General features: G+C 55.5%; 1 protein-coding gene across 1 annotated transcript in view; it reads left to right on the forward strand.

Annotated features, from left to right (window-relative positions):
* Positions 1 to 22922, forward strand: part of Tpcn2 (two pore segment channel 2) — a 30265-nt gene extending 7343 nt beyond the window's left edge. The window contains exons 6-25 of the mRNA XM_052712329.1: positions 1886 to 1992; positions 2644 to 2719; positions 6126 to 6225; positions 7006 to 7071; positions 7940 to 8004; positions 8343 to 8425; positions 8919 to 9000; positions 9134 to 9220; positions 14184 to 14303; positions 14448 to 14507; positions 15399 to 15527; positions 16289 to 16338; positions 17786 to 17885; positions 18463 to 18534; positions 19096 to 19169; positions 19528 to 19609; positions 19741 to 19823; positions 20397 to 20478; positions 21213 to 21307; positions 22076 to 22922. Coding sequence (XP_052568289.1) covers positions 1886 to 1992; positions 2644 to 2719; positions 6126 to 6225; positions 7006 to 7071; positions 7940 to 8004; positions 8343 to 8425; positions 8919 to 9000; positions 9134 to 9220; positions 14184 to 14303; positions 14448 to 14507; positions 15399 to 15527; positions 16289 to 16338; positions 17786 to 17885; positions 18463 to 18534; positions 19096 to 19169; positions 19528 to 19609; positions 19741 to 19823; positions 20397 to 20478; positions 21213 to 21307; positions 22076 to 22154 — 1692 coding nt within the window. The 3' untranslated portion in view covers positions 22155 to 22922. The remainder of the gene's footprint in view (positions 1 to 1885; positions 1993 to 2643; positions 2720 to 6125; positions 6226 to 7005; positions 7072 to 7939; positions 8005 to 8342; positions 8426 to 8918; positions 9001 to 9133; positions 9221 to 14183; positions 14304 to 14447; positions 14508 to 15398; positions 15528 to 16288; positions 16339 to 17785; positions 17886 to 18462; positions 18535 to 19095; positions 19170 to 19527; positions 19610 to 19740; positions 19824 to 20396; positions 20479 to 21212; positions 21308 to 22075) is intronic.
* The last annotated feature ends 2263 nt before the right edge of the window (positions 22923 to 25185 follow it).

Consider the following 25185-nt stretch of genomic DNA (forward strand, 5'->3'; position numbering starts at 1 on the left):
TTCTTCAAATAGCTGGAGTGTTGTGTCAGCTCCTTCCAGGGCCTCGTGCATGGTGCCGAGCAAACGCTTTACCACTGAGTCACTCCCTGGCCCCACAGCTGGAGTTTTCCCTGGAGGACGTGGCGCCTCCTTATCACTCTTGAGTGGCAGTGTCCTGTGCTGTCCTCTGGAGTTGACCCTTTGGACAAGTTAGGTTCCCATGTGGTAGGACCAGTGTGTGTCCTTGGTGGCTTCTGCCTTTGGAAGTGGGCACTTGCAGACTAATAGGGCCCAGAATGGCAAGATGAACACTAGAGATGTGGTCACTGATGCCAATACCCAGCTTCCTGTCCAGCTGAGCCCGAGTCCTCTGAGACTCTGGATCCTTCCTGCAGGCCATGGATCTGGCAGCCACATTGCAGGAGGTAGTGGGAACTGCTCACTGGGTCATTTTCAAGCTCTAGGATGGGGGTGCTTGGTGAGACACCGTGGACGGGAGGGCAGAGCATGACTGATATAGCTGTTTGTCCAGGGATGGGTCAGTGTCCCACATGGGGAAGGGCACAGTGCCATCTGTCACCAGGGGCCACGTAGGACCTTGTGCTGGGCTCTGCTTCTGCAGAGTGGGTGTGTCATTCATTGGCCCCAGGTAGAACCTTCACCCGTATCCTGGTGGCTTCTTCATGTGTAGCTGAGGTCAGAGGCTCAGGGTATTTGTCAGAGCTACTGAGTTGAAATGCTGGTTAGACACTTCTGGAGCCTGGGACCCGGGCACCCTGTGCCTGTTTGGAGGGACCGGTCCACGTGTGTCCGCTAAACTCTTTGTTTCCAATCCTTCAGTTCTTTTCATGACATTCTCTGCTCTTGGGAATCATGTCCAGTTAGCAGGACCCTTGCCTGCCGCCTCTCTCTGAGGGACTCTCTCACCTAAGGCTGTCATGCCACACGAGGTCCATCTCTGGTTAGGTGGCTGTATGACTCAGAACCTCTGTGGCTATCAGGGCCCTCTTGCATCCCTCCCCCAGATGCTGGGTGGCTTGATAGGGCCAGGGACCTGACCTGCTCTGCCAGACCAGGTTCGGCTTCTGCCCAATTAAGTGCTCCTGGTGGATGGGTTGGGTGACAAGGTCTGCGAGCACTGGTGGTTGTGACCACACACACCCTCTATCTCTGGGTGCTTGCTTCCACTCTGGGATCTGGGTTCTGATCCTCAATGTCATCCTTGGAGATGGTCACCTGGATGCACCTTCTCTCATCCTCAGTCTGTGGCATTGCTAGGCCCACACAGCCAGCAGGACCGTAAGTAGCCATTGTGTCCCTGTGTGACTGGAGGTGGTCCAGATTCCTGGAGGGTGATGAGTGTCCAGAGGGCTGGACAACACTGGGGTTCTGGCTGCCACTGTGGGTGCTATGTGGTGGTCCGGAGAGCTGAGGGCACTGATCTCTCAGTCATCGGAGCCAGGCAGGGCATCCGGGTTGGGCCAGAGCCCTGGGCAGTTTTCTGGTTGTCATGGTTCCTGTTGCCCTCTCATTCTGTTCAGGCTCTGGGGCTCTTCTGTGTGAGCACAGCCTAGTGGGACCAACAAGCCCAAGGTCCCGTGGGAGCCTGTCATGTGTTGGTGCTGGTGGGCCATTGTCCTGTGTTACCAGGTGCTAGAAAGAGAGGCTGCTGATAAATTATTGCAATGTGACAGGTGCTGTGATGGAGAGGAACTCAGGACAGTGAGTAGAGGGCAGGAGACCTCAGGCCAAGATACAAGGAATGCTGTGAGCTGTCAGCGCTGTGGCCAGCAGGCCTAGGATGGCTGGAGTGGTTGGCAAGGACTACTCCCTTCTCCAGGCCCTGGGATCCCTAGAAGGAAGATGTATGTGGTCCTGGTTCAGTGGCTGGCTTCTTGTCTTCCAGCCCCTGCGGGTGCGTCGGTCACTCCGTCCCTTCTTCCTGATGCAGAATTCCTCCATGATGAAGAAGACCCTGAAGTGCATACGGTGGTCGCTGCCAGAAATGGCCAGGTGAGCCCTGTGGCTGGAAGCTGCAGGCTCGGCCAGAGGGACCAGAGGGGAGGCCTGCTCCTATGTGGGTATGGTTGGGGCAGCCCCCTGGGTACTCCCAGCCCAGCATCCTGCAGGACCTGTTTGGGGTCCTGGTCTGACCTGGGCAGACGCTATAGACTCACATCCCCTACACTCAATTGCTGAGTTGAGCAGATGCCTCTTTTCTTGTCTCTGGGGTCTCCCGTTGGTTGTCTGCACCTGCTACTTCAGGCCGGCTGTCTCTTCCACTGTGTGCAGCTATGCTGGCCTGGAAGCCCTGTAGCTCTCAGGGTCCAGCTCTGCGGAACTTCAGCTCTCCAGACTTCTCTCAGCCCTCTTGGCTCCTGCCAGAAAAAAATGTTACCTATGTCCTCCCTCTGCCTCCAGTGACTTCCCTGGTAGACCGTGTGCCTGTCCAGCCCAAAAAGATGAAAGTGACCTCTGTCCTCTGTGTCCTGGTCCCTGGCTAGCATGCCCCTGACGTTGTGTCCCAGGGCTGAAAATCCTCAGTGTCTCCAAGGAGAGGAGGGAACGCTGTGCCCATACCTGAGACCACGGGCAGGATGGGGTTGCGCCTCTTCGGGTGTGTGGCCTGTGCTGGACCAGGCTGAGCACCATTCTTTCTCCCAGTGTCGGGCTGCTGCTGACCATCCACCTGTGCCTCTTCACCATCATTGGGATGCTGGTGTTCACCATTGGTGAGACGGTGAGTATGGCCTTGGCCATAGGTGGGGCTCATAGGCCCTGTCCTGCAGAGCCTGCCTGCTTTGTAGCAGCCAGGGTGGCTGAGGGTGACAGACCAGGAAGTGGGTCATGACACCTCTGCATGGCCAGTATTCTCATCACCGAAGCCTTTGTCCACCCATGTCCTTTGTGTTGGCGACCTTCTCCATGTCCCTGTATGACAGGCTCTCCACTGAGGGTGCCTTGAAGGTTCCCCTCCAGTCTGACCATGCCTCAGCCAGGGCTGCCCTTGCTGGCGCCTGCTCCAAGCCCCAGCAATGCTTGGCTAAGTTCCTGGCCTCTCACTCTGGGCCCCTGGCCTGCCCAGCTGCAGTTGAGGCTTTGGCTCCTGTAACTTGTTGTCATGGGAAGGTGTCCACCTGTCTGTCTGTGGGGACATCTGCCTTGGTTGCTCAACTTTAGGTTCTGTGTGTCTCTCCTCACATCTAGCAGGGGTTAGGTCCCAGCCAGGTCACGGTCCTCCGGCCTGGGCCATCCTGCATCTCTGCATCTGTTGTGGGGTATGGCTGATATGGTCACAGCCGGTCACCTCATGACATTGAGGTGACATAATGGAGCTGTGCTGCCAGGGTGGGAGAAGACAAGATGGTGCCTTCCAACCTTGGGGTGCTAGGGTGGTCCCGTGTGTACCTGGTGCACCTACATGTGAGTACCTCTGTATCTGTGTGCCGGTCGTCATCTCTGTGTGACTCTCTAGATAACTCTTGTCTGCGGGTGTCTCGGGATGTGTAGTGTGTGACCGTGGATGTTCCCTGCCTCCCCTGTGCCCAGCAGGTTTTCCAACCCTGTCATTTCTTGTGACACTCATGTCCTCCTCCGCTAGTCATTTGTGACATGTGCATGTCTGTGAGTCTGTGTTTGGCCATTTGTTTCAATGCCTGTCTGTGTCCCATGTGTTGCGTGTCTGTTGGTGTCTCTCCGTGAACGTGTCTGTGAGTGTCTGTGTATTTGTCTGTGTCCGGGTGTGTCTCCATGTCTGTGTATGAGTGTGTTTCTGTGTGACTATGGGTGTGTCTGTGTGCATGTCTGGGTGTGTCTCCATGTCTGTGTATGAGTGTGTTTCTGTGTGACTATGGGTGTGTCTGTGTGCATGTCTGGGTGTGTCTCCATGTCTATGTATGAGTGTGTTTCTGTGTAAATATGGGTGTGTCTTTGTGCATGTCTGGGTGTGTCTCCATGTCTATGTATGAGTGTGTTTCTGTGTGACTATGGGTGTGTCTGTGTGCATGTCTGGATGTGTCTCCATGTCTGTTTCTCTGTGTCTTTATTTCCATGTCTTTGTGTAGTGTATCTTCTCTGTGTTTGTAGGCATCTCCATGATGTGTCTGGTGAGTTCCTGGGTCTGTGTGGGCAGGGGCAGGGGCTGGACTGCCTTCCACACCCTAAAGACCTCTGTGTGACTGCCCCATGACTATGATCGCTCTTGTTTCTCAGAGCCTGGGTTAGGGAGTGTGGCAGCTGGCAGTGACTATAGAGAGTGTGGGGGCCTCTCCCCAGGAGTGCTATATCTGGAGCTACCAGAAGATTCCTCCTACAGACTGGGTTTCTGCCCCGTGAAGGGGAACTAGGCTCAGCAGGATGAAGGTTGTGTAATTGAGGGTGACTTCCTGTCATGGCCTTCTTATTCCCTGTCCTCTGTTGTAGTTGGGAGGGTGTGAGGACTGACCCTTGCTGAGTTCCTTGTCCTTGGCCATCTCCAACCTTGCCAGCCTGGTGTGGGGAACAGGTTGAGAGCCTGCTGCATGTCCCCATGGTCCAGCCTGGTGTGTCCAGGCTTGTATTAGCTGAGAACGCAGCAGCTCACCTTGTCTGAGCCCCTTCCATAGGCTTTGTCTGTAGCTGCTCCACTTGCTCCCCACATCCTCCTCACCACATGGTGCTGGCATTTGGGGCATGGGGTGTCCCTAGCTGCAGCACTGTCATTACACCTCACAGGCTGTGTGCCGCATCAGGCCGTGGCCGTGTGTTGGCGGTGGGCTGGGTGGGAACCCAGGTTCTTACAGCCAGGGTTCCCTCCGCTGCCTCGGGCCCATGGCTCAGAAAAGCCTACACAGCTCGTGGAAGGAGTAGATTTTTGGAGGGTGCTGCAAGAGGCCTGCGGGGAGATGGGCCAGGCCAGGGCCTCCTGCCTTGGACGCGTCTCATTCCCCTGCTCCGCATCCTCAGTCTGGAAGTGGATGCAGGTGCTAGACCCTTCCTTGACCAACACGAAACCCTCCCTGAGCTCTCTCAATGAGCCCTAGAGGGCTACCTTCAGTCCTCTGATACTGTCCCTGGACATGTCCTTGGGGGATGGCTTGTCCTCTGGGCCCCTTAGCTGAGCAGTGTCTTTGAAGGAGTTTGATGTCCTGAACCCGAACCCAGGTGGGGCTACCTGGTCCTCCAGTAGCAGCACCTTGCCTCTCCCATGCCTAGCATGTCTCTCAACCTTGTTGCTTCTTGTGGCATTCATGTCCCCCACCCCTAGTCATCATTTGTGGCATCTGTTACCACTGATCTGTTGTCAGGCCCCATGTGCGGCAGACAGGTGACAGTGCTCTTTTGTAGACGAGACAAGTGGGTTCTGAGGTTGATGCTTGTCCTGGATCCTGTGCGGTGGGGAGGCTGCATCAGGTGGCTGCTTGCTGGGCTGTTGGCAGAGCTTGGCCTTTGGATGGCAGCGGCACCTTGGAAGCTGTTTGAGGAGAAAGTTGGTTCTGTGTGCATGCCATCTGCTTCCTGTAGATCACTTGCCCTGTTTACATTGCCACCCATTTTCTGGCTAGAGTCCGCAGCTTGGTAGGCACAGGGTAGCTCTAGGGGACATCCTAGAGTTCAGGAGTATGGAGTTGAGGCTACTTTGAGGCAGATGCACTGCCCATATTTGCTGCCCTCCATGTCAGGGAGGGCAGAGGCTGGGAGGCCATGCATGGCTACCCCTGCTGACAGCTGTGGTAAGCCACTGCTGTGTGGATAAGGAGCGCCATGAGTGGCCTGGGGCCTCTGCTTCTAGAACAGTGAGTCTCTTTTGTGGGGGGAGGGTCCCATCCCAAATCACTGGAGACACCCCACTACCTGCCACCCTGTGGCAGCTTCCTTGAGGCCACACTTACCAGTCTAGGTCTTTGCCCATCCCACCCCTGGCTCCAAGGAGACTGGCAGGTCCTTCATGTTGTTGCTTGGCTGCCAGGCTGCTATGCTTAGCTAGACTGGCTCAGGGTTTCCGTCGAGGTTCTGGATAGTCCACTGTGGTCAGAAGTCTGCTTACGTGCCTGTAGGCCCTGAGTTCAGAACCTGCTGGCAAGTGATGGGCAGATGCAGGTCAGGGGTGCTGACTAAGACCTCAGCTGGGAGACAGAGGTCCAGGTGGCTACCTCATCTACTCTCAGGATGAAGCACAGGACAAGGAGAGGCTGGCCTATTTCCAGAACCTTCCACAGGCACTGATGTCACTCCTACTGCTGCTGACGACTTCCAACAACCCAGATGGTAGGTGTGGGGTGTGGGAGCTGGGAGGGGCAGAGAGCCTGGCTTGGGAGGGCCGGTTGGGATGCTGAGTTCTGGAGCTTGCCCTTTGCGTTAGCATGGGGATATGATACTGGGTCCCTCTCTCTACCTCTCACCCATTGTGTTCTTGGTCCCTTCCAGTCCCTTCTTCCTTTTCTTGGCTCACTTTGTCTTGTCATTTTATTCCTTGGAGAAACTGAAAGTGTGTGGTGGTCTGTGGTGATGTGGCGTTGGTCAGTGGTTCCTCTACAGTGACCTCTTTGGGGCCTGGCCACGCTCCCTCTCACCACCCAGGCCTGTTGTGAGGTGCATGCCATTCAGGATCATCGAGTGTGAGAGACCTCAGGTCCTACCTGGCCATGGTCAGGTGCCGCCAGGTCCTCCAACTACTCCAGTGTGGGCCGTGCCAGGATAGGAAAGCTGCAGTCCCCATATCTGCTGTGGCCTGGCCACTGTGGCTAGTGCCATTTATCCTGGTCTCGGGTTTCAAGACCTTGGAGACCTCCCCTGAGGGCAGCCTGGGATTCCCATCCCAGAAGTGCTGTGCAGCTTGACCCCAAGCCTGCCACTGTGGGAGAGCTGCTGTGTGGCTTGGGGTGTGGTCACAGGCAGGCCCATCAAAGAACTTCCATCCCAGGGGGTACCAGTAGTGGAACATGAAGTCCTCAGCCCCCCTGTCAAGGCAGATCATGCGGGGTCAGGATGGACATGGGGCCAGGTGCTGCAATGTGTGCTCAGCCTCTGACTCTTCCTTTGTCTCAGTGATGATTCCTGCATATATCAAGAACCGGGCCTACGCCCTCTTCTTCATAACCTTCACCTTGATAGGTAAGTGCTGGTGGGTCTGCGTGGACACCAGGCAGATGTTCACCCACGTGTGACAGGATCCCCCATGCTCAGGAGTGGCTGTAAACTGGCCTCTACTTTTCTAACTCTCCTCAGCTTGCTTCTTCCCGTAACTTTACCTTAGTCTGCCCTCACCCTGTAACTTCCCCTCCCCCACACCCCTTAACTCGACCTTAGCCTGCTTTCACCTTATGGCTTTACCTCAGCTCATCCCCTAGACCTTCACCTTCAACTGACCTCTCAGTGTGTCCCCACCCTGTAATTTCACCTCAGCCTGCTCCCTCAGCTTGCTCCCAACTTACAGCTTCGCCTCTGCTCCCCACCCTGTGTCTTTACCTCACCGTGCTCCCCATACAGCCTCACTGCTCTGTGTCATCTCCTCAGCACGGTCCCTCTGTATACTGCTGACCCATTCTTCGTCTCAGCCTATCCCACCTCTATCGCTTCACTCCAGTTTCCCATCCTGTACCTGTGTGTGGCCCCCACACCGCCGGGAACTCACCTCAGTCTGCTCCCCACCCCAGCTTCATCTTAGCATGCCTGCTCCACTCTTCCCCCTGGTGGTATGTGACAGTTGATGTCCCTGTCTGTCTTCCTATCCATGGCTAGGAATGCTTGGCCTCAGCCCATTGATGGACAAGGATGCAGGAGTCTGGGGGTTGTGTGTGTCCCCTGTTAGGAGACAGAAGGGAACTCTGTGAATGTGACTGTGGTTGGTCATCCTGTGCTCCTGGCCACCATGCCTAGGCTGGCTGAGACCTTTGAGCCCGAGGACGGTTTTGGTCACTGGCTGCTGCAGGCTCTGCTTCGCTGGCCTCGGGTCAGGAGGGTGGTGTGTTTCCCTTCACAGGAAGCTTGTTTCTGATGAATCTGCTGACAGCCATCATCTACAGTCAGTTCCGTGGCTACCTGATGGTGAGCCGCCCTGAGCCCCCGCTGAGCTGTGCCAGAGCTGGCCCCAGAGGCCAGGCAGAGTGGGCCCCGAGTCAGCTGACCCTGATGGGATGGGGAGCCGGTTGCTCTTGTGGACCAGCTCAGAGACATAGTGAGCCGCGGTCGGCAGCCATCCCTGCCCTGCCTTGCCTTGGCTGGCCTCCCCGCTTTGAGGACTCTCCCTTGGAGTGGTGCCCAAGGAGTGAGGGGCTGGCTCCCTAGGCTCCCCCTTAGCCCACTCCCCAGGGCAGGGCGGGACAAGGATAGAGATGTGTGTGGGAACTGCCGGAGCTGGGTGCTCAGAGCCGTGCTCTTTACAGAAGTCTCTACAGACCTCGTTGTTCCGCCGGCGGCTGGGGGCCCGTGCGGCCTATGAAGTCCTTGCTAGAGACACCCCTGAGGCGTGAGTGCTGGGTGGGGTCCTCCCCGAGGGCAGTATGCTCTTTTGCTTCTGGGAAGGGGAGCTGGGTGCTCCTTAGGGGTTTCCTGAGTGGCCCCTGCTGGCTGGCGCCAGGCTGGATATTCCATTTGGAGCTGTGTAAACTGCCAAGCCCTCAGTGCTTGCGATATCCTGTTTACTTTTGCCTGTGAGTCCACTTGTGCCTAAGGCAGGCTTCCACACTGCCAGGTGGGCAGAGAAAGGAGGCAGGCAGGCTCTGGTGTGCCACTGAGAAAGTTCTGGGCTTGACCTCTCAGTGGCAGCAGAGTCTGCTGTCCCTCTTTATGGGGGCGTCTCTGGGGGATCTCAGATGGGGCCTGTAGGACCCTACAGCTCACCCCGTGGTGGAAGCTCACCAGGGCTCCATTTCCATTTAGCAGGGTGGATTCCTAGCCAACTTCAGGCCGGAGGAGCTGGCACTGGACATGCTCACTGGGGCGGGGTTTCTTTGCCACAGAGTTGGGGTAAATCCTGAGGACTTCCTCCGAGTACTCCAGAAAACCCAGCTGAGCGAAATCCACAAACAGGCCATCATGCAGGTTGCTGCTCTTCCTGGGTCTGCCCCAGCTCCTGTTGGGTGGGTCGTCAGCCCAGCGCTTACTGCCCCTGGGTTGAGAGGGGCCCAGGCCTCGCTCCCCATTGCCAGTGGCCCACCTGGCCTTCCTTCTACAGAAGGTGCGCTCCTATGAAGGCCGTCCGATGCTGGCTGATGAGTTCCAGAAACTCTTCGATGAGGTTGACAAAGGTGTGATCAAAGAGGTAACTAGGCCTGCCCTGTGCCACCTGTCCAGCTTGGGCTAGTGGGGTTCTGTTTCCCATTGTTTCCAATGTCCACAGCCGGGACTTGCCTGCCCTGGATCCCCAGTCCCTGGGGTTGGCAGTGGGAATCCTTCGGCTCTTGGCAATTTGGGGTGAATTTGTTGGCAGGAGACATTTACTATTTGGGAAAACGGCCCAGGGAAGCCTGACACAGAGGAACATTCCGCAGCATTTTTCTGTCTGAAACCAAGTCCCCTGGCCGTTCCTCTGGGAGGTCTAGATGCTAGCCCCCTCCACGGCCCTTGCCTCTCGCTATTGACGCTCATACAGCTTGTGCACAGTCCCTTGGGGATCTTGGCGTCCTCTTCAGCTCCGGTCAGAGGACAAGAATGCCTGCATGTTCCAGTGTAGGTTTCTGGGGTGAGCAACCTTGCCAGGCATAGCTCAGGGATCCCAGGCAGGCAGAGGAACTGCTGTTCCTGCCAACCAGCCCTGAGAGGACCAAGAAAGGTCTGGAACCAGGACAGGCTAAGGTGGGGTCGGATGTGTCCTGCTGCGTGAAGCTTTGACAGTTCCAGTGCTGTGTGACCCGGCTGCTCTGCCGGCCTTAGGACACACCATAGCCACAGGAACTGACTCTGATGTCTCATGTCCTAGAAGCTGGAAAGCCTGAGATGGAGACATCACAGGCCCAGCCCCTCTCAAGGCCTCTCGATATGACTGGCCGATGGTGTCTTTTCCTGGTGTCTGTATATGGTCATCCTCTGTGTGTGTGTCCCCAAATCATCTTCTTACAAGCACATAGTCATGTGGAATAAGACCCTCCCCAGCACCCCACATTCACACAATCACCTCTGGAAAGGCATTATCTACAAAGGCATAATATTCTCTAGGGGTGGGGCTGGGCTTGAATGGATGGAGAATTCTGTGGAGCATGAAGGGTCAACCCATCTTGTTAGCTGCTCCAGGAGGGTTTTCAGCTTCTGTGGCCTCAGGTTCCCATCCCAGGTGGTTGTCTTAAAATGATGGTTTTCTCAGCCCCCCCCCCCCCCAGGCCTTCTGGAGGCATGTATTTGTTGCTGGTGTCCTTTGGGGTGTCGCTTCTGCCCCCACCTTGGGACACAGGAGTCTGATGATAGTGATGTATCAGCAGGGGGTACTGTGTATATAGTCTGCCATCAGACCTCTGCTTGGACCAGGTGGGCGTTGAGGGCCCCGTGACTTGGGGTGTGGGAAGCAGATGCTGTTGAATGCAGCTTGCAGTGGTTAGGGATGGGCCTCACAGGACCGGAGCCTGGGAGGCTCAGGTGGCGATTCCCAGCCTGGGTGGAGGTCTGCTGCCTCAGGACGCAGCTCTTAGAAGCCACATGGGCTGAGTTGGTTGTCACTCCGTCTTTTCTGGGTACAGTCAAACCTGGGCAAGAGAGCAGTCTCCATCTGGGTTCTGTTCCTTGGTCTTGCCCGGTAGTGCCTGCTGGGGTGCCCCGCTTCTCCCTATACTGGTGCTTGCCAGCCTCTGGGGGGCATAGTAGCCGTCAAACTTGACTCCACCCTCTCCCACTGCCAGGACATTATGATCTCTGTCCTCGAAGAGGTGCTTCCTGCAGAGGTTCTGCAGAGGAAGGACACACAGACTGTCTATCAACTGAGGCCCAGGAGAGCAGGCTCAGGCTGGGGTGAGCCTAGCATTTGAGCCATATCCCTCCTCTGGCCCCCTTTCCCAGCTACATTTTGGATTCTCTGAGACAGGGTCTCCCTATGTAGCCATAGCTATCCTTGAACTCACTATGTAGTCTTGGCTGGCCTCAAACTCACAGAAACTCTCTGTCTTTGCTCAAGAACGCTGGGGTTAAAGGTATGCATGACCAGACGTGGCTTTTCCAGTTACATATCTGCTCTGTGGGCCATGCTCTTTCTGATGGTCTGAGATCTGAAGCCTAGGACTGGGTCTTGAGACATGTGTTCGAATCTGAAAGTTTTGAGAGTCAGATCCTTGCCCTGGTGGTATGTCACTCTTTCCTCCAAAACGGAGTGCAGTGGGGACTGTATTTCAATTTTGAGGTTCAGTTACTTGGGGGTTGCTAACTTGAGGGGCAGGCTGTGGTTTTGGATCGGCCCCTTCAGAGAGGCACCCTGGGATAGGTTGGCGTTGTGGCCGCTTACATGACCTGCTTGTCTGTCGTCAGGGGGCTGAGTGTATGTTGGTAGGTGCAGAGCAGGCACTGTGCAGCTTCCAAAAAGTCCTTCAGTGAGTGTAGTCACCATTGTAAACGGTGACAGAATAGAAAACCCCGATCACTGCCCTCCCCAGAGGCAGCCTCTGTCACGTGGACACTGATTGGTTTTTCTCTCAGTTGCACAGGCGTGTGTGGCTATGTCCTGCTAAGTCCGAATGTGATGGAGATGCTGAACCTCTCAGCAAGGTGTTAGTGTGCTTCCAGTCAGGCAGAAACCACAGAGGGACTGCAAACAAGGCCCCCTCCCTACCAGGAAGTCTCAGGTGTGATGAAAGACCTGCTGTAGAGAAGGAAGAGCTCTGGGGTGAGGGACAGTGCCCGAGGAAGGGTGACCTTAAAAGGGGACCTTCCCCAGCCGGACTCAGGCCTCTGTGGAGAAGTGTGGCTTATGCTTCTAGAGAGAAGGCGGCCCAGACCTCTGGAGAAGGTTTCCAGACATCTGTGGAGAATGTGACTGAGATTCCTGTGCAGAAGGAATCTGGGGAACAGGAACAGAACCTCTGGGGAACAGACCTCTGGCCTGCCTGAGCCAGTGCTGGTCTGTGGGCCATTGGCAAGTGCGAACAACTGTACTGGATGGCGTGGGGGGCCACGCTATCTGCAGGAGAGGCCAGGGAGTGCAGAGCGCTGAAGGACCTCTGGGCAGGCAGGCAGCCCCTGCACACTAGCTCACATGTCAGCAGGTCAGGCTGAAGCTCTAGGGTGCCAGGAGGACTGCATGTCTGGAGAGTCACCACATGTCCTGATGCCACACCACTGCATGATACCTAAAACTGCAGGGGCTGCACACTCCGGTCTTGTCCCGCACTGTCTGTTGAGAACCATCCCATGCCTGCTGTAGGTAAGGGATGCTGACGGGAACTGTGTTCACAGTGGGGCTGGTGTTGACAGTGAATCAGAGCCGAGACCCTTCCCAGAGGAGTTATTCTGTTCAGCATGGTGTGTCGACATTTTCCTGTGGACACCATCCCATGCAGTCCTAGGTGTGTTTGTCCCTGACACGGAGTTCATGAAGTTTGGGATCTCTCCACTCTTGGTGATGCATCTCTCTTCCCTGCACCCCACTGGTGGCCTTGACCATTCTTCACTTGGAGCTGTTACCTGAAATGTGGCCTTTGCTAGTCACTGAAGAAGTCAGTGGTTCCGTTTCATCCTTGAAACTTACTGTGCATGTGTGGTGGTGCTCCCACCCTGGGGGCAGCAGGAGCATTCTCTCTGCCTCCTCCACGTGGACTCACAGCACATCAGGCTGCCTCTGTGGCTCGCCGCCGCCGCATCAATCTGCTGCAGCCACCATTCCATGCTGTCCTTGGACATGGTGGAGAGGTATCACAGGAAGGCACGGACCTCAGAAAACACTGGGTCTTGTGAGGCTGTCCCCCACGGCTATCCATTCTGCATGGCCACAGTGTACCTGACTTTGTTGTTATGTTGTCCTCGACCTTGGTGAGGCAGTTTTAGGGATGTTTCACAAAGTGTTGTTCATTTGGTATGCTTTTACAATCTTAATTATTTATTTGTTTATTTATTTTTGTTTTTTCAAGACAGGGTTTCTCTGTGTAGCCCTGGCTGTCCTGGAACTCGCTCTATAGACCACACTGGCCTCGAATTCAGAACTCAGAGATCCACCTGCCTTTGCCTCTCGAGTGCTGGGATCAAAGGTGTGCATCACCACTACCCAGTGCAATTTTAATTTTTATTGTATTTTATGACCTTTTTGTGTGTATGTATGTGCATGCATGCATGCCACAGTGCATGTGTAGGTCAGAGGACAGCATTCTCTTTGTCCACGTAGGCCCCAGGGTAGAACTCAGGTCATCAGGCTTGGCGACAAGGCCTTTACTCACACATATTTTATGTATGTGAGTGGCTTGTCTACACGTATGTGTGTATACCACATGCGTGCCTGGTCCCTGTGGAGGTCAGAAGAGGGCATTGGATCACCTGGAACTGGAGTTATAGATGGCTGTGACATACCATGTGGGTGCCGGGAACTGAGCCCAGATCCTTTGCAAGAACAGAAAGTGTTCTTAACTGCTGAACCATCTCTCTAGCTCCCATGCATTTTATTTATTTATATGTTTGTTTGTTTGTTTATTTGATTTTTCGAGACAGGGTTTCTCTGTGTAGTTTTTGGTACCTGTCCTGGATCTCACACTGTAGACCAAAGTGGCCTCGAACTCACAGAGATCCGCCTGCCTCTGCCTCTCGAGCACTGGGATTAAAGGCGTGCGCCACCCCCACCCAGCTGCATTTTATTTTATTTTTTTTTTAACTATTTTACTTATTTTATATGTATGGGTGTTTTTGTCTGTGTGTATATCTGTGCACCACATGTGTGCTGACGCCCGCAGAGGGCAGAAGAGGGTGTTCTATCTCCTGGGACTGGAGTTAGAGATTGTTGTGAGTCACCTTATGTGTACTGGGAATTGAACCTGGGTCCTCTAGAGAAGCAGCCTGTCCTCTTAACCACTAAGCCATCTTTCCAGTGCTCCCTGCCCCGGCAGCATACATTTCAAATGTCAAATGACTAATGTGACATGGTTTACATACAAGTCATTAGACATTTAGATCATTCTAGCTATATAAGGTCCCTGGGATTAGGCTCTCATGTGTCTGGGATTACTTCTGAGGCTAGATAGGGCAAGGCAGGAGGATGTCGTCCCAGAACAAGAGGCAGGTCGCCTGCCTCACCACAGCTCTGAGAGTGTGGGTTCCCTTTGTAGCGCCCGCCGAAGCCCCAGTACCAGTCTCCGTTTCTACAGAGCGCCCAGTTCCTCTTCAGTCACTGCTACTTCGACTACCTGGGGAGCCTCATCGCTCTGGGAAACCTCGTGTGTATCTGTGTGAGTGGGGGCTTTCCCTGTGGTGGTGTGGGAGGCCCCCTCCTGCAGCTAGCCTCCCCTTGTCACCCCCCCCCCCCCACACACACACACATGCACACTGTGGCTGGCCACAATGGTAAGCCATCCACCCCTGTGACTTTGCAGGTGTTCCTGGTGCTGGACTCAGACTTGATGCCCGGGCAACGTGATGACTTTGTCCTGGGAGTGAGTTCAGGGGCTGCTGGCCTGTGAAGGGGTCAGCTCTGCCAGGGACTGAGCAGTGAGGAGGAGCAGGGTGGAGACAGACATGGTGGCTGAGCCCAGAGCAGTGATCCCTCACGGGGCTAGAGGCTCTGGTTATATGGGCAGAGAGTTTCTGGGTGGGGACAGAGTAACTCCCATGGGCCCCTGCTTAGGGGAGTGGGAGGCTGAGGGTCCTGGGTCCTGTGGAGAGAACAGACCAGCTGGGCTGCAGTGTTGACTGGGTCCTGTGGGCTGGCTGTGTGGCTTCAGGCTTTGAGCTTTACCTCTGAGAAGTAAACGTGATCGTTTCTGATGTTAAAAGGTTCTGTCAAATTCCTTGGGAATTGAAGCTTTTCGCTTTGAACTTTGAGCAGAAGCCTGTTCTCATGTTAGATTCTGTGAGTGGCTTCTCAGAGGCTAACAGCTCAATGAAAAGAACTGTCTTTACACCTGGGGAGTGAACCTCCTGTGGTCTGTCCTGTGGTGGGGGGGGGAGTCTCCATGACCCCTTTAGAGGAAGAGCTACTGTGTTTCCTTCAGAGGCCATCTTCTTGATGAGCTCACATCCCAAGCTCTCTGTCCTGTTGGGGAGAAGCTTCTGCAAGCTCAGGTTCCCCTGCAAAGGGCTAGCCTAGAATGTTCCCTTTCATTGCCTCTTGGCTGGGGAGGCCTGGGTCAGAGGAAGATGTGCATCCTTGGGGTCTCTGTGGACCTCAGAGATAGGACAGAGCAAGAAGCAGAAATACCAGGGAAGGGGGGCGGTGTCCCAGAAGGGTAGCAGAGGAGGTGGGGGGAATGCCATGGCCACAGGCCTAGGAACAGCTCTGGGGATACAGTGGGTGAGGCTAAGGCTGGCCTCTTCTGCCTCTTCAGATTCTTAACTACGTCTTCATCTTGTACTACCTGCTGGAGCTGCTGCTCAAGGTGTTTGCGCTGGGCCTGCGGGGCTACCTGTCCTACCCTAGCAACGTGTTTGATGGCGTCCTCACCATTATCCTCCTGGTAAAGTCCACGAAAGCGGGGGTACCTCTCCTGGCAGCTGTGTGAGCCTGGCTGGCAGCTTTGCCCGGGCCCTTTGGGTTACAGTATAGTATAGATCTTTCAGGCAGTATAATGGACTGCCCGGGAGGAGGTAGGGCTCCTGGCTCGAGGGACCTGGGGTGAAGTGCATGACGGGATGCAGGAACTTGGTCTCCATTGTATAGGAGTGCTGCAGGGGCTGGGCTACCACTTCTTATCCTGAGGGAGGTCCAGTAGGACCCAGAGCTATCAGCATAATGCTGCCCCTGGCAAAGCCCTTCAGTGCCTCTGGTTCACAGTGCAGCCTTGGTGTGGGCAAGTGAGTGTCAGGGGTCTCAGCTACCCAGGGTACCTTTGGGAATCCATGAACTTTCTTCTTCCCACTTGCTGGGAGTGAGGAGCTCACATTTGGTCTGGGTGTCACAGCCGTGACCTCAGGTGACATTTTGAGAGCCAGTGGGCCCCTGGGGACATGCATAGAAAGAGTTACTTGAACCAGGACTTTTGGTCCATCCATGATTAAGTGGCTTCCGAAGTCCTGATTCCGGAAGCCAGAGTATTCTTGCTGACAGAAGTCCAACATCTGGATGTATGGGGCTAGGCCTGAGCTCTGAGTCCCACTGCATGCCCAAGTGATGGACTTAAGTTTTGGGATTCTGTTGCAAGCTGCCTGGGATGGCACTGTTGGAGGTACCGCCTGGGTTGGCACTGCTGGACGATGCCCCCTTCTCTCTGTGGTTCAGGTTTTGGAGATTTCTACTCTGGCTGTATACCGATTGCCGCACTCAGGATGGTATGTGATTGCAGAGAACCTGGGGACACCACCTGAGCAGTGACCTGTCTCACTGCACCCAGGCGACAGATTCCGGTACCACACGGGGGCCCTGGCCACTGGCATGCACTGTTCTACCAGTAGGGCTGTTGGACTGTGACCTGAGTCTGCCCTGCATGGGGGACATGCAGAAATGGACACTACTCCTTGTTCAGGCAGTCCCCTTTGCAGTGGCCTGGTAGACAGAGGTGTTCCCTGTAAGGTATTCTACCAAGTGGCCGTGTCTCTTCTCTCCCACCGTCTCCAGTGTGGGAAATGAGGCCCAGTTCAGGTCTAGGGGATCTGGAGTCACAGACTGATTGGGCTGGGTCCCTCCGCTGGAGTGTGGGAAGATCCCCTTGCTAGTGCCTGCCCAGCATGTGGCCTTGGCTTATCCCTGTGCTTGGTGTCTGTTTGCTTTTTGTAAATGGTGTCCCTGGCTTTCCTGAGGTGTTAGGGCACTGTGTGAGTCCACTGACCCCTACTCTTACTGTACTGAGAGACTCGTGAGTAGGGTCCCAGGACTTTTGGCATAGCTAGTGGGTGCTAGGCTTGTACCAGGACCTTTGTTGGTGAGGCCACCCTGTGCCAGAATGACACATTAGGTTGCTATGAGAGAGGCTCCTGTGAGCCAAGACTTGGCTAACACAGGCCTGGGGCCACCAATGTCCACTTTGGATCCCTGCCCTGCCTTGTCTTAGACAGTGACACAGTTGGGAGAGGCTTCTGAGGGCTGGGGGTCCAGCATGGATCTGCAGAGTTGCCTCTGGGGTGTCTGCTGGGATAGCTTGGAGATGGGCAGGGACAGTCTGCCCACGTGCCAGGCAGGAGCCATATGAGAGCAGTGATCTGTTTCTGGTGTGAGCCGAGCCCTTCTCAAGCTTTGTCCCATCACCTTGAGAACTGTGAGAGTGACATTTGGCGTGAAGGGCTTGTGTTTAGATAGGAATCTGAGTACAGAGAAGCCCTGGGGATACTGGAGTGGAGTGGTAGCCGCAGGGCTGGGGGTCAGGACTGGATCATAGGAGAGCGGGTTGGGTCAGGAGAGGGTCAGAAGTCATAGACCCAGATGGGACAGGGTCGGTGATGGGACAGGGCCAAAGGTCAGGTAATAGGTTGAGGTTGAGACAAGCTTCCTATCAGTTCTTCAGGAACTGAGCACAGCAGATCTGGGACCTGGGCGTTGAAAACTATCTCTGCCTTCATGCTATGGAGCTGCTTTGGGAGGTGTGGCTGTGCTGGGAGGTGTGGCTGTGGCTGTGGTTATGGATACCTGGGTATGAGTAGGGTATGGCTAAACTCAGTCTCCCACCTCTTGGGAGCTTTTCCTGCCTGGTGTCCCTACGGTAACTCTTGCTGTCTGTTCATCCCTGCTGCCTAGCCCCTCTGCTCCCCTGGAGCTCCTAACATGGCTCCTGTGTCTTCCTAGGATGCCCAAGCAGTATGGCCCACTGTCGCTTTGGGACATGACGCGGCTGGTGAACACACTGATTGTGTTTCGCTTCTTGCGCATCATCCCCAACGTGAAGGTATTATCGTATCTCCCCCGCCCCCCCCGCCCCCCCCCCCCCCCCCGCCATGGTTGGGGTAGGGACGCTCATCACCAGAGCCCCTTAGGAGCACACCTTCCAGCCCCCTTAGAGTTCTTGAGCTGCTAGGGTGGGGTCACTGGATCAAGAGCCCATGCTTCCATTTCTTTTAGCTTCTGGGTCACAGAGATGCAAATCAGGTCTTAGTGGACTGGCAGGTAGAGGGTGGCCACAGGGTCTGGATGCCAGGATCTCAAAGGGACCTGTGACTCAGCACCCACAGGAGGCCGGGCTATTTGGGGAGTATGTGAGCATGTGTGTGGGTGTGTAGGGTTTCTATATATGGTGGATGTGTACAGGATGTATGTAGTGTATGGGTGGCTATGGGAGTGTGATGTATGTAGGTGTGTAGATGGCCTTGAGGTGGGTGTCCAAGTGTGTGTAGATGTGTGTGGATGGCTATGGAATGGCTTGCTGATCCATCCTGCTCTCCTGTCAGGGTAAGGGTGTGTGTTGAGGGGTACGCTGTTGTCCCTGGGGCAGGAAAAGTCAGGCTAAACCTTCTTCTTACCCACAGCCAATGGCTGTGGTAGCCAGCACCATCCTGGGCCTGATCCAGAACTTGAGGGCATTTGGTGGGATCCTGCTGGTAAGTCTTGGGGCTCCTCTGGTGGTGGCCTGGGTGGGCTGGCTCTGTGGAGTCCAAGTCACATGTGGCTGGCCTGGTTCTGCTTTGGTGAGGAGGCCCACAGCAGTGTCAGATGCCAGACTTGGTTGGTCCCTTCCTTCCTTCCAGAGAGGACCTGGGGTTACTATCCCCACTCTATGCCAGGGTCCTTGTAGTAAACTGTCCAGTCCCTCCTGACCCCTGGGTCATGTACCACAGTGAGAAATAGTGAGGAAATCACGGACGGCCTTTCCAGGGTCCCCACTGCCCCCGTGGGCCCAAGCTTGAGGTTCTGGAAGATGCTCTTGTAGCCATGTGTTCTAGACAGAAGCTGAGATATGCCTGGGCCTCCGCTGGGGCCAGATGGCCTGGTCGTCCTCTGTGGAACCTGAGAAGCGCACAGACCTCCTGGAGAGCTAGCCTGGTGCTTCCGATCTCTCCAGCTGCCATCTTTAGGGCGGGGTCGTCTCTGTGCCCCCCTGACTCCCCTCCTTTGGCCTCAGCCTGGCCCTGTGGCTGCACTGACAGTGGCTCCTCCCCCAGGTGGTGTACTACGTGTTTGCCATCATCGGGATCAACCTATTCAGAGGCATCATTGTACCTCCTGGAAACAGCAGGTGAGGAGCTGTCCGTGCCCGGGGGCGAAACCTCAGTGGGCCCTTCCCCTAAACGTCTCTTGTAGGTGTCCTGACTTGGGTCTCCTGAGCACAACACCCCCACCCCCACGGGGTCTAGGCTATGGCAGTGCTGGGGTGGGATTGGGGGTAGAGTGCTGTCCTCAGAACCTGGAGGATTCTGGGGATGGGGGGCCTCTTGGGTCATGTCATATACTCTCCCTGTGTGGCCGGGAAGTGGCATCTTCCTTTGCCCTTTCTCCTGGGGCCTAAGAGTCCAGGCTGGGCTGAGGAGTTGGGCAGTGTTCAACTGCTCAGGCCCCTGGCTACAGCTACTAACCAAGGGACATTGTGTCTCCAGCCTGGTGCCCAATAACAGCTCAGCACCGTGTGGAAGCTTCGAGCAGCTAGATTACTGGTCCAACAACTTTGATGACTTTGCTGTGAGTCCTCTGCCTTGTCCTCTCACCTGGGACCCCCACCCTGCCTCTGCCTTGCCCCTGTTCCCTGTTCCCTGGGTTCCTCCTCTGCCTTGTCCTGGGCCCTCCTGGACTCTACCTCTGCTGCCCCACAGGCTGCTCTGATCACGCTGTGGAACGTGATGGTGGTGAACAATTGGCAGGTGATCCTGGACGCCTATCAGCGCTACTCAGGCCCGTAAGTCTGTTTGTCCGTCCCCCCCCCCCCCCCCCCCCCCCCCCCCCCCCGGCTCTCAGTTGGACATCAGAGAAGCAGGACCTGGACTGAGAAGGGAATTAATCCCTGACCTTGGAATACTGACCAAGCTGTGTCCTGGCAGGCTTCAACCTTCATCCACACTACACTACACTGGGAGATAGCCAGGGCCCTGGGCTTATGCACTCTGGGGGTGCCAGTGTGGGAGAAATAAGTGGTGTATATGATTGCCTGGGGCTTCTGGGGGTTTCCATGGCGTGGAGTCCTAGGGGAACAGTCAGGTGGCTCATTTAGTTAGCCCAAAGCTTGGATAGCTTTGACCAGCTCAGCAGAGGGGCCTGGGTTCAAATCCAACTTGCACCTCATGCTAGGCTTCCTCTGGTGTCTCTGGCACCTCCAAGTCCTGGTATTATGGGGACATTACTACAGTATACACTGTGGAGTTAGCAGCAGGGTCTGCTGAGGCCCTCACAGATGTGCTTTGGGAGCTGTTTTGACTTTCTGGAATGATCTCATCCCACTCACAATGGGTCCTGGCCTCCTTGTCCTTCACAGGTGGTCAGTGGTGTATTTTGTGCTATGGTGGTTGGTGTCCTCTGTCATCTGGATCAACCTGTCTCTGGCTGTGCTTCTGGAGGTATCAGATATCCCTGTCTGGGCCTGAGATTGCCTCCTGAGCTGTCTAGAGTTTTGGTGGGTGATCCCTGCTAAACACCAAGGCTATAGGCTGAAGGGAGCCTGGCTGGGGGCCCCTGAGATGCTTGCCCTGGCTAGTCTGTCTTAGTTAGGGTTTCTATTGTTGCAATGAAACACCAAAAAGCAAGTTGGGGAGGAGAGGGTTTATTTGGTTTATGCTTCCAAATCATTGTTCATCACATCAGGACAGGAACTCAAACAGGGTAAGGACCCTGGAGGCAGGAGCTGATGCAGAGGCCATGGAGGGGTGCTGCTTACTGGCTTGCTCAGCCTGCTTTCTTATAGAACCCAGGACTGCCAGCCTAGGGATGGCACCACCCACCATGGGCTGGGCCCTCCCCCATTGATCACTAATTGAGAAAATGCCTTCCAGCTGGATTTTGTGAAGGCGTTTCCTCCACTGAGGCTCCTTCCTCTCTGATGACTCTACCTTGTGTCAAGTTGACACACAAAACCAGCTAGTGTAGGGTCTGTGGGGTTCTTAGGACCCCAAGCTGACTTGAGGTTGGAGTCGGGCATCTTGCTGTTCCATGGGTGTGTATCTCACAGGCTCTGCATCCAGTAGTCCAGGGTGAGCTGCTCCCCGCAGTGACTACTGTGACTGCAGACTGAGCGATGGGGGCGAGCTCTGAAGCTGGTGCCACATGGGTACTTACACCCTTCCTCTTGTTCCAGAACTTTCTCCACAGATGGGACCCCCAAAATCATAAGCAGCTCCTTGTTGGTACCCGCCAGATCACCTATCAGATGTCTGTGGAGCTCATGTTCAGGTGTGGGCCTTGAGAGTGTGTCTCTGGGGCATGGAGCTGAGAGCTGAGGGGAGGGAGAGTGAGGAAGGCCTTCTGGCAGGGTTCCTCTTCCACCCAGTCATCTGTGCTGCCACTGAGCTGGCCAGAGATGCTCACCGCACAATAGTGGACACTTCTGCTTCCACCAGGGACAGAGACTCTTCTCCACTTGTGGTCCAGCATATGGAAGGGACCATCTACCCTCCAGTGTCTTGTAGCATCTGGTTGATGCCGTGGGACACAGCCAGGTGGCCTGAAGGAGCCACACCTTCTCCTCTTGTGGCATCATGGAGATTGTCCTCCGCTTGTATAGAAGAGTGACTGTCATCCCAGGGCCATCTGTCATGGGCCCCATTTCCTTTCACCAGTGTTGGCTGTGTGCTGTGACCAGCCAGCTACAGTCATGCCAGTTGGTGTGAGAAGGCTCTCTAGGCTTCCAGGCTTTTCACTTAATTCCTTTTGGTGCGGGGGTGGAGGCCAGGCTGTGTGCATGCTATGCTCTACGTGGACCCCCTCCTTAGCCCCCTGTAGTGTGCTCATCATTGCCCACAACCGCATCTGTATCTTCCTCAGGCAGGACCTCCATGCCCACGTCCCCATGCCCTGTCACAGCCTGTTTTGAAAGCACCTCCTGGTTGGGCACTGAGTCTGGGCACTTGCAGACCTTGCCTGCTGGCTTTGCTTGCTGTCTCTGAGAGACCCAGGCCTATCTCTCTCTGAAGCGTTTGTGTGACTGTCCCTACCCTGCAGGGATATCCTAGAAGAGCCCAAGGAGGAGGAGCTGATGGAGAAGCTGCATAAGCACCCGTACTTGAAGCTGTGTAGGTGACGTCAGAGTGGCCTCCCAGCCGGGCTGGCAGGACAGAGATGCTGACCTGCGGCCCATGCTGTGGAGGCAGCAGCTGGTAGAGACCAAGCAAGAAGAGACGGTGCCCGGGACAGACCACTCAGGGACAGACAGAGGCTGGGACAAGGACCGTGGGACAGACCACTCAGGGACAGACAGAGGCTGGGACAAGGACCGTGGCTGCTCAGCAGTGGCCACCATGCAGTCTCTGTGGCCTCGGCAGACCGGTGGTCGACACTGCAGGGCTGCATCCCTCCATTTGCTGCTCTTCCAAGCTGCTTGGGTGAGACTTTGGAAGGAGAAAGAGTGATTTTTGCAGGGCCCTCAGAGCCCAGGAAGTGAGAAGGCCTCAGCTCCAGCTCCCCTGGTGACCCACAGCTTATCTGTGCCTTCAGCGTTGGTGGCCTTTGGGAACCCAAGCCTGCACAGGGTCTGTGGAGGGTAGCCGGCAGGTTTCTGGGGCATCAGGGTTGGTTTCACGTGTCGAGAATGTCACCTTTTTGTTTCACAGTGTCGTTGAATGTGATCAGGTATGCCTGGGGGTCACAGTGCCAATCATTTTTCTGTTTTGTAAAGAATGAGCTTGTTCTTACCCTGCCCTTGCTTCTCTCTCTCTGCCCCAGGGTTGTTGGGTAGGGTTGTGTCGGTTGTGGACCACAAAGGCTAAGCCAGAGGTGGCTGTTTTGTGTGTCCTCAAGGTTTGTGGCAGTGGGAGCTAGGGCAAGAAAGTAGGAGAATCCATTGACTCCAGGCACTAGACTGGCCTTTGCTTTTCTCGTTTCAGATGCCAACTCTGGGGGTTGGTGCTAGAGTTTCTTGGGGTCTTCTAGGCTGTGGGCTGGCTCCAAGTGATGTTTGCCGTGGGCATTGACAAGGAATGGGGGCTTGGGTAACGCTGTCTTGGGGCTGCAAGCTCTTGGACTTTCCCACGGTTTGGGAGAGGAATCTGAGGGAAGTGTCATCGAGGAATCTTCAAGAAAGCCAGGAAAGCACAGTGCTCAGGCTGCGGGTGCTGGGGAGGTACCGACTCCCCACAGGAGGCACAGGACACCCAAGCTCAGGAGTGGCCTGGGAATCCCGGTCATTTCCCTGACATCCTCATTGTGGGGCCTTTGAGACTCCTGAAGACAGTCTGAGACCTGCCCTTCTGCAAGCTGCCTCCCTGGAGGCTGGATTGGAGGACACACCCAGTTGTCCGGAGCTGGGCTGGTCTCTGGACCCGTGGCTGGACCAGACTGGCTGCAGTAGCATTATTGTCTCTGTTCCCCGATCCCGATGCTAAGCCTTGACTGCCACCTACTGGTAGGATGGGCTCTGCGGCTACTACTGAGGCCTGGTGGCCTCTAGGACTCCCCAGAAGCTGCTCCTTGGTTTTCCAGGCCAGTTCACAAATCTCAGGTCCCCTGTTCTCCCCTCATAGGGAGCCTGATCCGGTGCCTGTTGGGTGGATGTCAGCCCTGGTTCTGCCTCTGCTGAAGCAGTGTTGCCCAGCCCTCCCAGTATCACCCACCCTAGCTTTTGTGTAGAAATCTACCCTGCAGGGCATTTTAATCAGGCAGCTCTGGGTGCGGCGAGATGATTTCCACTCAGTTTGTGCTGCCCTCAGCGAGGGTACCTGAGATGATAACCACCGGAGTGTGTGTGGAGGGACCAGAGGAACCACAGCGGTATTCTGGGGGCTTCCTCAGCTCACTGTCCTGTCCATTTCAAATGCTGTGAGTCCCCAGTGGCCCTGGTGGGGGCTTTGTGCGGCACAGGTGGCCGTGGGACTGCCGTGGGGACAACCTCTTGGAGGAGTGTGGGCTTGCGCTTCTCAGGGGGCCTTCATGGTTGCTCTGCGGGCTTCCCTGTTTCCTGTCGTCACCTCTTGGTACTGGGTACAAAGGCTGGAGCCTGAAACACGCAGCGTGGGACAGAGCTGTCTGAAGAGAAGGTGGGGGTGAGAGGTGGCCGAGGCTGAAGATCCTGGTGCCAGGGTCTGGGTCCCATGAGGGGGCCTTTGGTCCCTATGGCCCAGGGAGTTCTGGGGTCAGCAGGAGGCATGTTTGAAGAAGACACCTGGCTCTGGTGGCATGGGAGGCTGAGCCTGTCAGAGCAACAGTGAGCTCATGGTGGGGTGGGGTGGGCACCCTTAGCCTCAACCCTGAGCTTGGGCTGCCCACACTTCAGCAGAGCACTGTGTTTGAGATTTTAGACACGTCCAGTGCACACTGGGAATCGATGAGGGACCTGAGGATGCATGGAGACCAACCACATCCACCTGGAGGTCTTAGCCTGCCCTGAACACTGAGACATTTTCACTTTCTACAATGGACGCCTTGGGCAGCAGCTGTCACCAGGGGCTCCTGTAAGTCCCGGACACTCAATCCCGGGTCATATTGTGAGCATTGCCCGCACTTGAGTGGCTATGTGGCTCTGCCTCCCTGGTTTTTGTGAGCCCTCCAGGCCAGACCTGGGACCTGCCTAGGTCCTTGGAAGAGCGGGCAGTGCTCTTTACTGCTGAGCCACCTCTCCAGCCTAGCACTTCCGGGTTCAGCCCTACACAGGGAACCTTCTGGTGTCTTTTTTCTCCAGATTGCCAGTCTCCTTAATGGGTGCCTTTGAACCATTTCCAGGACAGTTACCACCCCACTTGTAGAGCTCAAGTCTCATCCCCAGGGCTCTATTAGTCTCTAAAAGTGGCCTTGGGAACCTTTATTTGTCTAGATAAGTAGTTCTCAACGTGTGGTTCGTGACCCCTTTGCGGGTTGAGTGTCAGATATCCCGCACATCAGATATTTACGTTAGGATTCTTATATTTTTGGTTGTGAGCCTAGCCTTTAACGGCTGAGCTATCCCTCCAGCCTATATGATTCCTAACAGTAGCAGAATTACAGTCATGAAGTAACAACGAAGTAATTTTATGGTTGGGGTCAGCACAGCACGAGGAACTGCGTTAAAGGGTGGCAGCGTTCGGAAGGTTGGGAACCGCTGCTCCAGGGCTTTATTGTCTGGCTAGAAACACCACCACTGC

Source organism: Peromyscus californicus, unplaced genomic scaffold, assembly GCF_007827085.1.
Source record: "Peromyscus californicus insignis strain IS unplaced genomic scaffold, ASM782708v3 Scaffold_4__1_contigs__length_199733344, whole genome shotgun sequence".
Taxonomy (NCBI): Eukaryota; Metazoa; Chordata; class Mammalia; order Rodentia; family Cricetidae; genus Peromyscus; species Peromyscus californicus.